We start from the raw sequence: 18,470 nt of genomic DNA, 5'->3' as shown, positions 1-18,470 counted from the left end.
TGGAGGGTGTTGAGTGATATGTCACATACTTGTTTTGAGGGAGCTATTTAAATCACTCTCTTGATGAACTGAAGCAACTCAGAAATTGGTGACTGATGAATGTTCCAGAGTTAGAGGTGAGGGTTTCAGCCCAAACTGTGTGTGGTGACCTTCTGGCTATGGTGGAAGGGAATGATGGAAAAAAGGCGAGAGGCTTTTTTCTCTTCTTCAGTCTCTAGTCTCACATGAGACATCAGGCAATCTTCATTTTTCTCTTCTTCACTGGTGTGTTGGGTTTGTGTGGCAGGGTTTTGGTAGCAGGGGACGGGGCTACAGGGGTGGCTCCTGTGAGAAGCTGCTAGAAGCTTCCCCGTCTCCAAGTCAGACCCGCTGCTGGCCAAGGCCAACCCAATCAGCACCTCTGGGATAACATATTTAAGAAGGGAAACCTGCAGTGGAGTTAGGGAAGTGGAATGTGAGAGAAACCCCTCTGCAGACAGCAAGGTCAGTGAAGAAGGAGGGCGAGGAGGGGCGCCGGAGAAGGTTTTGATGCCCTTGCAGCCCGTGGTGAGATGGCAGGCTGTCCCCCCCAGGCCATGGAGGTGAGCGGGGGAGAAGATGTCCACCTGCAGCCCATGGAGGAGCCCACGCCAGAGCAGTTGGATGTCCCTGAAGATGGCCATGACTCCATGGGAGAGCCTGTGCTGAAGCAGTCAGTGCCTGAAGGACTGCACCCCGTGGAGGGGACCCACGCTGGAGCAGTTTGTGAAGAACTGTAGCCCGTGGGAAGGACTCACATTGGAGAAGTTCATGGAGGACTGTCTCCCATGGGAGGGACCCCACGCTGGAGCAGGGGAAGAGTGAGGAGTCCTCCCTCTGAGGAGGAAGGAGCAGCAGAGACAGTGTGTGGCGAACTGACCCCAACCCCCATTCCCTGTCCCCCTGCGCTGCTGGGGGTAGGAGGTAGAGAAAATTGGGACACGAGTTGAGTCCGGGAAGGAGGGAGGGCTGGGGGGGGGAAGGTGTTTTTAAGATTTGGTTTTATTTCTCATTATCCTTGTTTTGATTTGATTGGTAAAAAATTAAATTGATTTTGGTTTTTTTCCCAAGTTGAATCTGGCTTTTGCCTGTGGCCATAAGTGGTGAGTGATCCCTCCCTGTCCTTGTCTCGACCCACGAGCTTTTTGTTGTATTTTCTCCTCCCCATCCCACCAAGGGGGAGGAGTGAGCAAGTGACCTTGTGGTACTTTGTTGCTGGCTGGGCTTAAACCAGGACAACTGGTGTCAAAAAGAATCTCTTGTATGGGTATTGTACCTTTGAAAAGCAGTAACTTTTAAAATGCTTCAGTCATGATTCAGTGCTGTTCTCTGCAGCTCAAGAGGTTTTTTTGTCAAAGACAGCAGGTATCCAGGACTATTTCTTCACATTGGTTTGAGTGTAGGCTGCATGCTTCTGGAGGAGTGTTAGGGCTTTCAAGTATCAAGTTTTTGAGCTGTTAGAGGAGTCCATTAAGTGAATATCAGATCCTCACTGGGCAAGCAAAGGGAAGCAGAGTAGTGAGAACTGATCCTAGTCCAGGAGGGTGGCTCTCAGAGAACAACAATACTAGAACAACTTCCTCTTTCTCCAGAGCCCTTAAAGCATCTTACCTTGTGACAAAGAACAAATCTTGTCCATATGAGTTTCCAGATGACTGATCTTAAAAAACAAAAGAAACAAACCTAGAATATACCACCATTCCAGCACCTTTTGCCACATTTCTTTCCTCTGATTTGTCATCTTTAGTTGGAAATGGTGTTGGAATAAGGATGAAATTATTATCTCCTGAAATCTTTTGTTTTCTATTGCAAAAGAATATGAATATATGCTTATTATATTTTCAAAACATTTAAAGTAGCAGACTGTTCCTAGTAGATAGTGCTTTTGGAGTAGAACTTTAATAAGAGAATTTTTTTTAAATGTTAAAACCGATTATCCATTTGAGTGGTTAGTAATATAAAAGATTTATGAAAGAACAAATTGTAAATTTGTGCTTTTAGCTCTACTGTGTTGCAGAAATTTGTTGTAATTTATAGTGAGTAATTATGACATATGTGTTGAAACATCATGGCATTGAGATATTTGAGAATTAAAAACCTAGTTGTTATGAGGAACAAAGCCGCTTAGATTTGGTTTGTAATTGGGTACTGGATTGCATGGCCGGTAAAGCACTTAGTCCTTTAAAGACCGAAGTTTACTTCAAAGAGCTAATGGCAATTATTCCCTTGAGAAGTAGGGGCCATTGTCTTCAAAACTGTTTGGTTTTGGCAATTCTCTCTGCCACTAGACTGTCACCATCTTGTGATAGCTGTTTAATTTACGGACAACAGCACAGGTCACAGATGTGACTGTTCAAGGCACAAGACAGTAAAGGTTCTGCCTTGTTTAAAGCGGAGGGAGCCTATCCTTAATCTTTCCTGGTCCATTTTTCTCATTGTTAAGGCCCATGAGTGTTTCATCCAGGAGTTTCTTTTTTCCCTTCATTAATTGGAAGCCAACACTGGTAGCTATATCCATGCTTGTAGGACAAGATTGGGAGTCTGTAAGTACTAGACTGGTTTTCCCTCTGAGGGTAATTGGTAAAGACATTCAGCAGGCCCTTTAAAACTTGAGATACCACATTGCAGCTTTCAGAATTTCCAGAGTAAATATTACTGGGCCTCCCGTTTTTTCTTATTTTACTTTAGTTAGACAGTACATCTCAAGTGGTTTTATTTAGACTTGGTAATCATGGTTGGGAATATGAGTGCAGGGTGTCTGGAATAGATTGCTGTGCAGCACCATGTGCTACAAATATTCACAGATTTTACTGGAGGCATTAAGAATTAATTTTAAAAATGATGCCTCTCATTACCAAGAGACTCAGTCCTTTTTGATAAGAGAATATGACATCAGAGGAGAATGTGACACCATACTAGATGTCCTGCAGGTCCATATTGTATTGCAGAAATGTATGATCTGCTGGGGTTTTTTTGTTTTGTTTTTTTTGTTTGGTTTTGTTTTTTGTTTTTTTTTTTAACTCTCATGCCTTCCTGGTCCTTGTTGCTAAAGATACAGTAACCACCTATGGGGCACAAATGTTTTATCGGTACACACCAGAGACTCCTGAAAGAATTTTAAGTAATGCATTTTCAATTTTTTTGTCTTTTTCCATATAAGTGGCTTTGTCAATTAGTGGCAGCACAATTGGATAAGCTGCTAAAAATTTTTTGACCAAACTAGCAAGCCCTTTCTTTCTGTTCATGTACAGAGCAGATTGCCAGGGTTAGTTCTAGACATTTTTACTTTGCCTTTCCTAAGAGCGAGCTCACTTTCAGGGAAGCATGGGAAGAGTTTTGTCAGCTGAGGCATGTAGCTCGGCATGCATTTGAAAAGGAACTTACTGGAACATTGAGGTGAGGGCTGGCTTTCGTTTTCAGCAGTTGAAAGTCTCATTTGTTTGGTCAAGTGATAGGTCTTCGTTATTCTGGGCAGTAACAGTCTCACTCGTCTTTTATTTCTTCTATGTTCTTGTTTTCTTTCCTGTTTCTGAAACTAAAATATCATAAATATATCTGGCATTTCCCATACTCTTACGCAGACACTTCCCATTGATAGTATTTCCTTTCTTACTGTTCTCTGAGGGTATTCATAGTACTGAGTACAAGTCAAAGGAAACGGATCTCTGTGGCCAAAGGAGTTAGTCTAGAAAAAGAGTTAATCTATGGTAGATTATTCCAATACACAAACTCTGGCTTTTTCTAATAGTAGTTGTATCTTCTTGTCTGCTCTAGAGGACGACTTCAAGATAGTACCGCTCATTAACAAAAGAATATTTTCTTTCCTTTTGAGTTAGTCTTTATTGTTATACTGTAACATAATGGAGGATGATCCATTTTAATAAGTGATTGTCGTGGTTTAACCCCAGCCAGCAACTAAGCACCACGCAGCTGCTCACTCACTCCCCCCCCCCACCCAGTGGGATGGGGGAGAAAATCGGGAAAAAGAAGCAAAACCCACAGGTTGAGAAAAGAACAGTTTAATAGAACAGAAAAGAAGAAACGAATAATGATAATGATAACACTAATAAAATGACAACAGCAATAATGAAAGGATTGGAATGTACAAATGATGCGCAGTGCAATTGCTCACCACGCGCCGACTGGCACCCAGCTAATCCCCCAGCGGCGATTCCCCGCCCCCACTCCCCAGTTCCTATACTAGATGGGACGTCCCATGTTATGGAATACCCTGTTGGCCAGTTTGGGTCAGGTGCCCTGGCTGTGTCCTGTGCCAACTTCTTGTGCCCCTCCAGCTTTCTCGCTGGCTGGGCATGAGAAGCTGAAAAATCCTTGAATTAGTCTAAACACTACTTAGCAACAACTGAAAACATCAGTGTTATCAACATTTTTCACATACTGAACTCAAAACACAGCACTGTACCAGCTACTAGGAAGACAGTTAACTCTATCCCAGCTGAAACTAGGACAGTGATGCAGGAACTTGCGTGAGGTTGCACGGAAGGTGCAAATTCTCCTGTTCCACAAGTCTGAGGCACAGAGATGATTCTTCCCATCATATGTGGTGCTCAGTTAAACTGGTTGATAAATTTGCCACATAGCTATTTGCATTCTAAGGCACTTTCAGTCTGCAGTGAGTGCAACCAGTTAACTTTCATTTAATTTAGACTCAGGGAGGCTGTTAGGCTTGAATTTTTCTCCTCAGCCTGCACTTTGCGTGTTTGCCAAAAGCCCATCTTGGTATTTAAACAACCAACTATTCTCTAGAAAATACACTGAAGTGGTAAAGGTTCTGTGTTGCATATGCACAGGGGCTCTGCCATCTTGGCCAAGCGAAGTAATTGGATATTTAAGGCAGAATGAGATTCCTAAGTAATCTTTCTGTCCCCTGAGGACATGATCTTGTAGGTGTGCTCACACATATGGAAAGTTTGCTGTAAAGCACAGGAACCACACATCCCTTCATTCCAGTAACAATGTTGGTATCCTCTGCTGACAGAAGACCTTGGTCTTGGCCTTTTTCCATCTGCTGAAGTAATGGTTTAAAAACACCCCACAACTTCATCATCTAATTTTGAATTTCCATGTTGATTTCTGCAGCATGTGCAATGAAATGGCACGTTTCCATCTTATTTTCAATTCCCATCTTATTGTAAAATAGTAGTGACTGTTTTATGGGCTGGAAGGGGTAATGCTCAGACTGAGGACCATTTCAAGGTGGCTGCTTGCCCACTCCTCTGCCAAAAATAGTGAAATCACTATTCCTTCCTCCAGTGCAGGGATGATGAAAGCCAGATTAACTTCCTTAAAAATCCTGCTTTGTGTTCTTAGAGTAGCGATACCTTTCCTTCCATCTCTGTGAAGTGCCTGCACTTGAGACACTCAACATGAGGTCGTAGGCAAGCTTGCACCTGAGTTGTTTTGGTTTTATTTTTGCTTTTTCAAGAAAGGTATTGTCTGCAGACTATTTAAATCTTGTATTCTTTTCTGGGCAGAAAATATTTTTCTTATTTTCTTGGCTAAGTGGAAGATTAATTTGACACTTCTAGCTTACCTTTAATATTAGATTTATTTGATTACATCTATCTCAAATAGAAATTATTGGTCCTTTTTATCTTACTAAATGCTGTAGTAAAGGGTTGTGTTAATAATGAAGTTTTTTTTTTTTCATCCCCTGACCAGGCAAAAAACTTCATTCTCATGCAGTTTCTGAATGCCTTTCTTATATAGGTCTTTCTTCATATCTTTTTTTGTATCTTTCTTTTATCTATTTATTGGATAATATAGAGCAATCCTGTAGCTTTACATTGATACTTCCTTACACTTGTTTTCTGGATTTAGATACAAGCATGATTTCGTTATAGCTTTATGTTTTAATTGTGTTTCTTCATATTTTGTTGTTTTAAAGAACTGATGTTGGGTAAAACCAGCAATCTTTCAAAGGAGAGATTCTTAAAAGTTGCAGTGGGGTTGGATCCTGTGGCAGTACGGACTTCCTCTGCAGTACTCTGTTCTCATACTTTCTACACTGATGCCTACTGGGCCATTTTTTCAAACAAACCTAATGAATATAGAATTTTGCATTTTTAGTCTTCATTAATTATTCTTGCCTGATGATGTATTGCTCACCCCCCATGTTAGATGGCTCTGTAGCCCCCAAGAAGCATCCCTTCATTACCTGACTACCTTTTTAAGATTATTTGGAGCACTATTTAATGGCAGAGAGTGATCTCTGTAATGGATTCCATTATTAGGGACTAGAGTGTGGCACAGACATAGTAATATCTCCAAAACTGAGGACCACGCATAGTTTTAGTAGTCACTTATGCTTTAAAAGCTCAGTTTGTTTTTTATGTCTTTTATATCATTCGGGTTTCTTTTTCCTATCCTTTCGAAATACAGGAAATTGTGTCTGTTTACTCAACTGTACACACCAGCCTAATGAAGTAACGCCTCGTGCTTTTTCTGGCAAAGGTTTTTTCTGGATTCATGGGTACATTTGTGACAGGTTTTTAAGTGTTGTTTGACTTCACTTGTAAACAAAACTTTCCTGAAAATACTTAACTTCACCAAAACCAAATATTCTTTCAAAATAAGCAACCCAGAAATAGTTAAGAGCAATGGTCTGCTCCCTAGAGCCACATTACTACACTAACTCCAGATGACTGACCAACTAACTTGAGCAATGCATTTTGCTTCTATAATTGAACACAGTTTTCCTTTTATATTGCAGTTAAAATGTTATTTTTTTTTTTCCAGGTTTCCTAGAAGACTCGTATAAGACTAGCAATGCCAAGACAGACCAAGGTTGTTAGCCTGTTACTTTATCACCAATAGTGGACAATAACAGATGCCTATGGGAGAATATAGCGATGGGGCTGACATACAGATGCTGCCTTGGTATTGCTAGTATGTGGCCAAGGGTGGTGTCTCCTCATTTATCAGCCCTTGATGGCCTGTTCTTACATGAATTTACCCAATTACTTTTGAACCTGTAACAATATTTACTGCCCCAGCATTTAGTGCTAAGCTTTTCCAAAGTTTAACAGCGAGGTGTTGTGCAGTGTATGTTCTTTTACAAGTGGCGCTATTTCTTCTAATGCTGCGCCTATTCCTCTGCATATATTGATCAGTCCAACTCTATTCACCTTTTTTACCCCTCATAATTTAAAAAAAACCTTTATGATACACTTCATTAGTCACTGAGGCTGCAAAGTCTTAGTTTATTTCATTTTAGATAGTACAGCAGCTCATTCCATACCTTGGGTTGTTTAGTCGTCTTTCTCTCATCCCTTTTCCAGTTCTGTCTTGTCCCTCTGAGAAAGGGGAAAAATGCACATGGTGTTGGAAGCATGAAGTACAAATGATTGAATGCAGTACCATTAAGTAATTTCTAACTTCTCTTCATCTTTTCTAACATTTGATCTGATTTTTTTTTTTTTTTTTTGACTGCTAATGCCTCAGTGCTGGCATCAGAAAAGCAAAATTATAAGGCTGTATCTGAACAATAATAATAATAATCAACTTGGAGCCTGATACTGCATGCCTTGAATTCAGAGGCCCACCCTTCTTGCATTGTTTTACTGCTCTGACACAGGATTTGTAACTCATAACCTGTAAGGGGGCTTAACCCTTCCTTCTCCTGCTTCGTTATGCAAGGGGACTAGTCTTTTCTGATGCCATTTTCTGATACTCAAAATAGTAATGTGAAAATGCTTGTGTTATTCCTATAAAGAAAAGTGAAGAAAATGTCAAGCTAATTAAATTATTACAAGATGACAATATTTAGAAAGCTTTTGTTTTATTTTTACCCGAAGGCTAATGTTTTCTTAAAGAGATCTGATTTTGAAATACTCTGTAGGCAATCTTTTTTTTCTATCAAAATGGAGCAGAACACAGGGTGTTAATTAGGCCTATTATAAAAGAGGCTTGCCCTGGGTTGATTCTGAAACAGAAAATCAAGAGGCAGCGGAGCATGACGTATTTGGAACTGACACTATTGCCTGCAGCGTGGACTGCATTCATAGATCATATGTTTGCAAAGATGCAGTAAAGGGGGGCTGAGGAATGGCTCTGGTTTTAAAATACTTAGCAAAAGGACGTGTGGCCCTATTGGAAAGACAGTGTCTCTCACTCATGCTTGGCAATATCTGTGGCCACAAGACTCTGTCTGAAGGTTTTAATTAAAAATACAAAATGAGTGTTTCCTTTGTGTGACTTTTTTGAACAGTGGTGTTTGTAGCTACTGAGAGTCTTTAATATGATAATGAGATCCTGAAGTCTTTAATCATGGCTATGGGTTTTAGGTTTGTGAATAGTATACTGAGGCATCGAAAATATGTCCTCAGTAATTACTAAGCGTATTTTAGAAATGGTGTAAAATTGACAGAACTTTAAGATCTATTTTTAAATTATTCAGAGGTAAAAAAAGGTAAAATAAAAAAGAAAAATGTAGTGGCAGGTGTGTGTGGTACTGCAGTCATGATCTTAGCACTGGACTTAAGCTTTTTAGTAAGTAGCATGGTAATGAGAATGTCTTATTTTACTTTTAGCATCTTAAATTGTTGAGACCTTAGTCCTTTAAGCTTTAATACTATAAAAGAAAAAATAGGAGTCTTGGAATACAAAGGTATTTTCTTGTTTTTTTGCAGGGGAGGTTTGGATACACTGTAGTAAATTTTGAGCATTTGTGCATGATATGAATAGTTTTATAATATAGCTGCTCTACATAACTGTCAGTGGTTTTCTTTCACATTACTTAACAGAGGCAGGATTAGGTGGCTACTTCTGGACTAATATTTAACAAAACACAATCATGCATCTTTCCAAGAAGATATAAAGTCTCACTGAAATGGGAGAAAAATAGATCCAAAACAAAATAAGAAATGAGACTTGAAGGCGTCTCTTGGGTCACTGCAACCTCTACCCCATGCAAGAAGGAGGCCTCTTGGAATGGGAGATGAAGGCATAATTATAAAATCAGAAATCAGGTTCATCTTTGATTATAGAGGTTTACTTGTTCATTTCAAGTTTTAACTTGGTTTTTTCCCCTCTTCTGATCTGTTAAATGTAAGCCACACTTGTAGCCATTTGCAAGAATTTTTTTGTTTAAATTTGTGTTTTCTGTTCTTAGATATGCATTCTCTCCAGAATGCCTTTTTCTTTTCAGTTATTTCCTTTTAATTGTCCATTCATGACCATCCCTCTCGTGTTTGCAGTGGCAGCTCTCTGAGAAAACAAATAAAAGGGCTGTAATTTGGAAAGAGTTCCCAGTGGTACCTTCTGCTGTGGCTGCCAGCACACCCTTCTTTCCTTCAGCAAAGGCAGAAAGTCAGTCGTGTATATTGGTCAGAAGTAAAAAGAAATTGCACATGAGAAAAAATAGTCATACTTTTGTGGGCCTCTAAAATAACTGAAACACCAGAAGTCCTTAAATGATGCGAGTCTAGTAAATGAGAAATGATGTACAGAAGATAGATTGAGAGCATACATATATATATATATATATATATATACACACACACAGCTTTTCTTGTAGCACAGAAGCAAGGAGGGTATGCATCTGGCAATGTGATATATTTAAAACTGGTAAATGTGTTTGGTTTTTTTCCTCAAGTGTCTGTTCTGTTTTATTTTACATCAAGTTTGTAGGCTCCTTTGGGGTAATTTGGTCACAGTGAGAATCACGGTGGGAAGGCCTTCACGTTAGATGCAAGTAAAGCAGACCTTTTTATCATTTTCTTACAAATTATTCTTCTCTATTTGTTTCTTTAATCTGCTGTAAAGTGTGAAGACTTTTGGATGTAATGGATATGCTATATTAATAGTTTCCTTTATTTTAAAATAAATGTTCATATTCTTTGTGATATGTTTTAAATATCCTTTGCAATGGAAATAAGTTTTATAATCTTATTCATAGCCAGTTAAGTTGTACTGAGGATGTTAAACGAATTGCAAAAAAAATTTATTGCTGTTCAGTACTATCCATTTAATGGGCTGTTAGGCCTGGCTATTCTTTGTTTGAATATTGTATAATATTAAAAGAAAGCAAAGGAATATTAGACTCAGTTGGGCCATTATCTTGTTACAGATATATATGCAATTTAAGTTGATACCTTGATCCTGTGAAACTACCTGCCCTCATATGCCTTTTCATTAAATTAAGGTTGTAATTGCATATGGGTAGTCTTAGGTCTTTGTAAGAAATAGATCTGTACTGGTGATGAATAAATAGATGCGTGGAAAGCAGTTGAAATTTTTTGAAATCACACACACAATCTTTGAATGTTAATCAGTTGTTTCCCAGGAATAAGTAGGCTGTATCTAGAAGTTTGCAAAAATGTGATCAGTGCCTTAATATCTCATGATCTTCAGGCATTTGTGAAAGACTGCAGTTTTCAAAAGATGGGATGCTCAGCAGTTTCTGAAAGTCAAGACATCTTAAAATAGCTCCCTTCACCATCACCCCAAATCAGACTGCTTATTATTAGCATATAAGGGAGATCTGGTTTTATGAAATGTCTATTTTTTACCTATTTAGCCTTCAGTACCTTTCTAAATTGCGAATATTGTGGCAAGAGGCTAACTGAATTGTAGTGATTCCAGTAAAACTTGACCTTTATTACCCAAAGGAATGGGAAGGAGGGATAAGACTATCCCGCTAAACCATGAGATGTTTTCCAGATGTTTGCCATCCCTACCTATTTTAGTAAATGGCAGTGACCTTGCTGAGATTTCTACTTTTCATAAATGCAACAGATAAATTTAGACCCGAGATGCTTTCTTGATGTGAATTGTGAGTATATATGCATGGTGCCTATTGTCCAGAAAGGCTACAGTGAACTTCCTTGCTAATTATCAAGGACAATAAGACATTGGCCTGTTTTTTGGACAGATCCACCCATCCTTCTAGAACTTAATTCCTGCAATTAATAAAACAAAGGTGGTAATAAAGATGCTGCTGTTATCCTTTAAATCTTAAATCAGCTGTCTGTGGTAGCACTGGGATTCCAACCTTAAAGAGCACTGCTGTCATCTTGCCGCCCACCCTGTGGTGGTGTTGCCCTGCTGCTCTCTGTCACCTCCTGGCCCTGCTCCCTCACCCTGGGCTGTCCTAGCTGCCTCCCGGCCACCGATGAGGGGACATTTTGCAGGTCTGCAGCTTGGTTGCTCATACTCCAGGTTCAGCAGCAGTTTTTAGCTCGTGCTCTGCTTCATGCTCCACTGTTTGAACTCGTTAACCACTGGTATAGCCAAAAGGTGAGACTTTGATGTGTATTTACTGAATGCAAGTTGAGAAGCACATGGGAAGCTTGCAGGGGAAGCAGACTGGGTCAGGCGGTGCAAAAGCCACATTCCAGGCACTGGTTTTGGAGCCTTCTCTAAGGCAACACTGTTGTCGCCAGGCGGCCCTGTCCTGCCGGCCCTGTTTAAGGCAGACAAGGAAGCAGGATAAAAACTGAGGGCAAACCCCTGCTCTGAGTCTACTAATAAAATAATTTAACCTTTACCTCTTTTCTGATATAAGTATGTGGCATATAGTAGTCATCTGAAGAAATGCTCAGGAAACCTAGGAAAAGTTCAGATAGGCTCTCTCAGGCAGCAGTTCTGTTTGAGAGTCAACAAGGGGGAGCTTCTGAACTGGTCCCTGGTACTGGGAGTTGGACCTTCCTCAGCAATTCACTGCCTGCAGAATCAGGGAGCACCAACAGCACAAAAATGGACAGATGTGAAAGACCGCGCAGTTTGTGTGTGCCTGACGGCCAGGACAGTCCAGGCACACTTAGTGCAGGAGTCTGAGAGACGCACCAAACTAAGCTTTTTGGAAAAGATATTTGTCATTATTTAATAACATTTTTTACTTTGGGATAACAGAGAATCCTGGATAATATATTCATCTGTCATTTTTACAAAGCCAAGAATTTTAATCTCCCATTTTCATTTTCTTAGGCATGTGGTGTATTTGCAGTTTGGTGTGCTTACGTGCATGCCCATATAAATCAAATGTATAAGGCGGCACTAAAAACAACTGAAGTAACCATATAAAAAAGTTCTGACGTATTTACGATGTGCTAATGCTATTCCAATTATAGGTCTGCTGTAAGCAAAAGTATTTGTTTCTATTTTGTGATGTGTTGGAGTTTTTCCTACACAAGAAGCTACCTTATTTGAGTAAATTGTTATGTTCCACCTCCATTGCCCCATTCAGTCAGGCAAAAAAAAGTTGGGTATGTTCTCAAGGAATAGCATACTTTGAAGAAAACAGTGGATTACTTTTAACACTTGCTCTTCACTGAAGTTTATATTTGCTTAAAATCCAAATTGCTGACATCTTAGTTGGTAAGATACCTGTATGTGAGGATGATAGTCCAAAGGTTCTATTCCTTCTGTTTGATGGAAATAGGATTTGTTAATTTGCAGATTTATATTTTATATTTTTATTCATGTTTTTAGTATTTTAATTCAGTTCCTTTAAAGGACTTAGTTACAGGATCTAAATATTTTGTTTTACAAAGCTGTATCATTTATATTTCTGAAATACTCTCCCCAAACATATACATAATGATATCTAAAGGGAAGACATCTGTCATAAATCCCAACTAACTAAATATGCTGCAAACACTAAAATCAGTAAAGACGATGATGGAGTCTGAGTGGTACAGCCTGAGCACTGAGGTTCTAGTTTGAATGCTGCTGGACTTGCTAAGCCTCTGTCAGTCCAGTAAGGTGCTGTTAGGACATCTGTAGATACAGCCGGCCACGCCAGGAGGAGATGGACAGGTTCGCAAACAGTAGGTCTGGGCCAGAGGGGTATTTTACAAAGGAGTGTCTTGTAGTCCTAGTGGCTTAAACATAGTGCCTTAAAAACTGAGCATTTTCCAATTTGGAACATCTAATTACAAGTAAATATAGAGATTAAAAAAATGCTCAAGTCGTCTTAACCTATTTCAGAAAGCAGAGCTGTATCTGCAGAAAACATACAGTAGTCAGTTTGGCATTCTCTTTCAGTTGAAAGCAGAGCAGGCACAAGGAGTAGATGAACTGCCAAATAAAGGTAATAAACAGTAATTTTCCAATTTTGAGTTCTTTATGGCAAGTTTTTCTGATACTTATCCAGATATCCCATCTTGGTAAACATTTTTAGGATTTAGATTGGGGATGAGGGGAATTCTGGCATTTTGGACAAACACACTTGCATGGGTCATAATTGTTGGTAAGTATAGTAAAGGCCTTAGACAAAAATAGGGTAAGACACATAATGGTATCAAGAAATTAAGTTTAGAAGAGTCTAGCATTAAGGTAAAAGAAATTGTTAGTTGTTCCCTAAAAGATTGTTTAAGTCGAAACCAAGTGAATGCATTTCATTTGTTTCACATGGGAACAATTGCAAAGCGGTGCAAGTGAGTCAAATTTGCTAAAACCAGAAATTGTCTCCTATCTTTCTGGAAAACATTCCCATTTTAAAGTTATGTCAGTTCAGTTTCCCTCATGACAGTAATTTTGAATTTAACTATCCATTTAGCAAAGGAGAGCCCAAGCAAGCATTGAAGGATTTGAAATTATATATTCTGGCCTCATGAAAATTTCATTGTTAAAATAAATAAATAAAAGCTTTCCAGAAGTGAAATGCTGATGTTATCTAAGAGGTTGTATCTCTCCTTCACTCACTATCTTAATAATAAACAACTATTGAGGAGCTGCTTGATCTTTAGCACTACAGGTGGGAGGTCATTTCTGGTGAGGGCTACACTATGGGGTTTTATGGTCTCCCTTTCACCCTTTCTTTTGCCCTGCCTTCACCCCCACCCCCCTCCCTCCTTTTTTTTTAATTCACACATCAGACCTATTTGTGTTTATTTTAAGGCCATTTTACACATTGTGGGCATTTTTCTGTGGGCAATCATTGTTCACTAGAGACTAGAGATTAAACATAAGGAATGAAGGTATATATAAAAAATATATATAAAAGGTAAGAAATGACAGATAATTGAAACTGGTTTTCTCAATGCCAATGTTAAAATTCAATGGAGTTTACATTAAATAGATGGAATATTTTGACACAGGATATTTTTAGAGCCATAATACCAGGCCCGACAGATTAATGCTTTGTTTCAGTAAATTTTCCTCCTGTTCAACACAACAGAACTTCACACAGTTAAGAGTTTATGCCATTGTAATAGTTTCAAAATACCAATAGCAAGCTGTTGATCAAAGAACTCTTGGTAGAGATAAATCCAGCTTTAAACCTGGATAAACCAGCTTGTTGAATTTTGCTTGGCTATTTATACTGTCCCATTGCGCTGTATTTAGAGCTAAGGGTTTGGTGACACAAGATGAAACTTTGTGATCTGCTTTAGCTTGGAGGGTGAGATGTGCTAAATGAAACATTAGAGAGTTCTATGCTTTGTTCTGTCCTAATGCGAGTTGTCAGGGGTTTTTTGTTTGTTGGGGTTTTTTTTCTGGAAAAAGCATAAATTTATTTTATCATAAAGTCAGTCATTTGTAAATACTTTGAACTAGAGCAATTTTTTTCTGCAGTTAGGTTAAAAACAGCATGTCCTAGGGACAGAGGAAGCAGCTGTGTTAAAGTATCTGTGTATTGCTATGTTTTCAGGATTTCTATTAATGATACAAAGTCAGTTGAAATGACATCCATTACATATTTGTCCAAGCAAGTGGAAAAGAAAAATAAACAATGTGGTGCTAGAGAATCCATTAGAATTGTGAGTCTCTGCCTGTCTTTCCTAGTCAGAGGAGCCGATATCTATATTCTGCCCACAGTTACTTCTATAATACATATATATCACACTGAGCTGTACTAAGGCAATGAAGTTTGGCTACCTAATATATATTCTTATTCATCTTTACTGGTTTGTGGTTCATATGTATACAGATAAAATTTGCGTCTTCTTCAGAGCCTTCACATGCTCTGAAGAATGCATAATGGTTTTTAAAATTATACTTTCTCCATGAAAAGAATCAAAGCTAGACTTCTTGGTAGATATAACTTCATTTATTTCATGACCATAAATATTCTTGCAATAATGCAGACAAATTTTCCCAACGGAGAAGATAACTATAAATAAAGTAGGCGATATGAAAAGTCTGTCTTTATTAATGCTTACACTATTAGAATCAGCAAATGCTACCCTGCTACACCACAGGTTACAATTTTTCCTCTGTAGATACTTGTTTTCGATTACTGTCGGCATACAACTTGAGCCTGGATTTTATATTAAGCTACTAGAAATGAACACAGCATGTGGTAATCCTGTTCCATACCTTGTTAGCACTTTTGTTGTCTTGTGTCTTTTGCTAACCTTTGTTTTCCAGGTATCTTATTCAATTTTCTCTGGACAAGTCCATTAAAACACAAATTATAAATGGCTATTACAAAATACTGTATTTTGTCATTAAATGTCATTAATATTTTAATAATTATGAAAATTAGCTTTTCTATTTTAAACATCTGTACTAAGAATGGAAGGGTCTTCAATTTTAGTAATTTTTGTAAACTGTTTTTCTCTATTAGTTTTGGATATGGCCCGACACGTTCCCCTTTACCGAGCTCTGCTAGAATTACTCCGTGCTATTGCATCCTGCACATCGATGGTACCATTACTGCTTCCTCTGTCAGGAGAAAGCAGTGAAGAGGAGGAAGAACAGTTGGAGTCACAGGCTTCTGTTGGGACTTTGTTGGCTAAAATGAAGACCTGTGTAGATACTTATACCAACCGACTGAGGTAATCAATTTTATCATCCCTAACCTTCATTTAAACTGTATTTTGTACTTGCGTATTATGAATACAGAAGTGAAAGAAGATTCAGTTCTGTGTATTTATCTGAATGGGTGCTGCAGTCCAGAGTAAGAACATACCATCTGTTTGATCTAGATTTATGTTTATATGTATATATTCTGTTTTACTGTACTATTTACAAGGAATTTTTTTTTTGTATGACACGAAGCTGGTAGGTTGCATACTCTTGTCATTTCATCGGTAACTGCCCACTGATCAGAAAGAGGGTTGCTGCTCAAGAATCTAGGAGCTTCAAATCTTTCTTAAATTTCTTTCCCTCTTCAAAGAGGTGAATCTTTATTTTGCAGGACTGTGCATTTCCTGCTGTCAGTCTGAAGGCAGGAGCATTCCTTGGGAGCTGTTGAAGAAGCCCATTCTGTAAAGAATGGGATCGGGAAGGGCCAAACCAAATGCTAGTTTTTACAAGAAATGTCCCAAATGTCTTCTATATGTTTCTGTGCTGCTTTACTCATTGGGTAAGGACCAGCTCCTTTGGAGGCTAACTGGTTAGGACAGAAGCCTTTGGCTTCTGTCAGGAAGAATAAGTTTCAGGAGGCAAAAGATTTGGGAGTTATTATTTGTGGTGAGAACCCTAACTATATAGAGATGGTTGAAAATTTTTGGCTAGTGGCATCTGTTGGTGCTACCTATGAAAAGCATGTTTCTATATGTTGGTGATTTTATGACAGCTAGCTTGTTCTTTAGAGCAGGTGTCAGAGGTGAGCTGGTATGCTGAAGATGATGTGAAATTACAAGTGAATGCCCTGGAGCCATCCATGCCAGATTTTGGGGTCTTCCAGCCTCCTCTGAGAAACTCTGTGTTTGACAGTTCTTGTCAAACACTTGCAGTCCAGCAGAGCAATTAGCAAACAAATGGAAAAGCATCTGAATATCCTATCTCAGCTGTGATGCCATGGGGCTGTGTAAGCCTTGCAGTATAATGCTGTATGAGCTGGTTCTGCACACCTTCCAGAGTTCAGGTGACTTTTTAAGGAAACACATACGGACAAACCATGAGTGACAGTTTCTTTCAGTAACCACAGACCAGCCTTTAGGTAACTCCCTTTGTAAAATGGTTATAAAGCTAATAATAAATACAGATTCTCTTCCAGGCTCAGGCTAATTGTTAGCTGGTTTTATTCCTTGATGACTTTGGTGTGTTCCGCAGTTACAAGACAGTTTTGCTTCAAACCTGGTAGTATTGTCCTATTATCCCCCCAGCTGGCTCGGCCATAGATGTTGGAGCAGAATAAAATGGAGACTATCAGTCTCTTTCCTGTTCTACTCAGTAACAACCAATACCTATACTGCTAAATCAATTTTCCCTCTAAATATTCTCCTTTGACAAAGAAGAACTGCGTGTTCTGGATAAATACAATGCAGCTCTGTATTATTTTAACAGTCAAAACTACTTACCTCTACCTTCCTGATGTTTCTTCTGCCATTTCTGACTGTTCCAAAGGTCAAATCATCTTCTCAGAGCACTTCTGAGTGATTCAAGCAGTGTTACTTTAAGGTTGCTTTTATCATCAATTCTCACACTGCAAAACCATGGCTTCTTGTCTTCAGAAATGCTGCTATCACTGAGGTCTGACCGTCACCTTCTGTAAAACGTTGCTCTTTTGTTATGGCTCACAGGGCAGGGTACAAGTCTGAGAGGGAATGGGTTTTAGTCATTTGACCCATTAGGTCGGTGCTGCACGTGGTTGCTGTTTGAAGGGACAGTCACCAGACTAGCCCATGCAGGAGGAGCCCCAGCATGCCTCCCAATACCTCCTGCCTCTGGGAGGTGCTGTAGCTGGAACAGATTTCACAACCAACTTTCGATCTCTGTTTCTGTATGTCTTCAACCATTCTAGTTTCCAGAACCAAGGATTTGGGGGTTTTTAATGGCTGAATCATCTTTTTCTGCCCTGACTGAGGGAGTTGGAAAGGCAAATGCCGCAACACAGATTTTCCTTTCTTTCTTTTAATAATTTTCTGCTTCCAGCAATTAATTTTTTCTTGATTCTGTTTACTTGTTTCCAATTTAAAGATGGCTTGTTAGGAAATAATACCTGTCCTTCCCTGCAAAATTTAGTACTGTCCCTAAGCATACGCTGAAACATCATGAAAAGAAGGTAAATATAATGTCAGGAAAAGGTGTATATAGAATGTTCTTCCTCCCACTATAAACTGAGAATATTTACCAGCCAATACCCAAGAGATTTTCTGAGCAGAATCCCATTATTGGGAACTCCTTCTAGTAACTCCTGATGGACTGGACTTTACCCATGAGTTTTTCTAATCCTTCTTGATTGAGATTGCTAGTCTTGTGTATCAAGCATGAAATGTACGGGGGGGGGGGGTGTTGCTGACTTAGTGCAAAAGAAACAGAATTAGGAAGGACAAATAACAGTTCTTTATGTTGGATACCCATCTAAAAGTGTCTAGCTTGTGCTTGCTGGCAATATTATGTAGAACATAGTATATGTAATCTTCTTAAAATAGAAAATAAAATATATTTGGCTTCTGTGTAATCCATTTCCAGTATAGATGTATGTATAAAATTCTCCACTACAATCAATTTTTTTTGCTAATCTGGTTAACTGTTAGCCTCAGATTTAATGTGCATGTAAACCTGTATCTCCTCATGTCACTTCCCCAAGTTGAAGT

At 38.9% G+C, this 18,470-nt stretch overlaps 1 protein-coding gene across 11 annotated transcripts in view; it reads left to right on the top strand.

Annotated features, from left to right (window-relative positions):
- BIRC6 (baculoviral IAP repeat containing 6) overlaps window positions 1-18,470 on the top strand; it is a 195,149-nt gene that overhangs the window by 155,689 nt on the left and 20,990 nt on the right. For all 11 annotated transcript variants that reach the window (XM_030035311.2, XM_030035310.2, XM_041128485.1 and 8 more), the window contains one exon: window positions 15,551-15,761. In XM_030035311.2, coding sequence (XP_029891171.1) covers window positions 15,551-15,761 — 211 coding nt within the window. The remainder of the gene's footprint in view (window positions 1-15,550; window positions 15,762-18,470) is intronic.

Source organism: Aquila chrysaetos, chromosome 13 (assembly GCF_900496995.4).
Source record: "Aquila chrysaetos chrysaetos chromosome 13, bAquChr1.4, whole genome shotgun sequence".
In the NCBI taxonomy this organism is placed as follows: domain Eukaryota; kingdom Metazoa; phylum Chordata; class Aves; order Accipitriformes; family Accipitridae; genus Aquila; species Aquila chrysaetos.
Note: the sequence above shows the minus strand (reverse complement) of the source record. Positions and strands in the feature narration are given on the sequence as shown.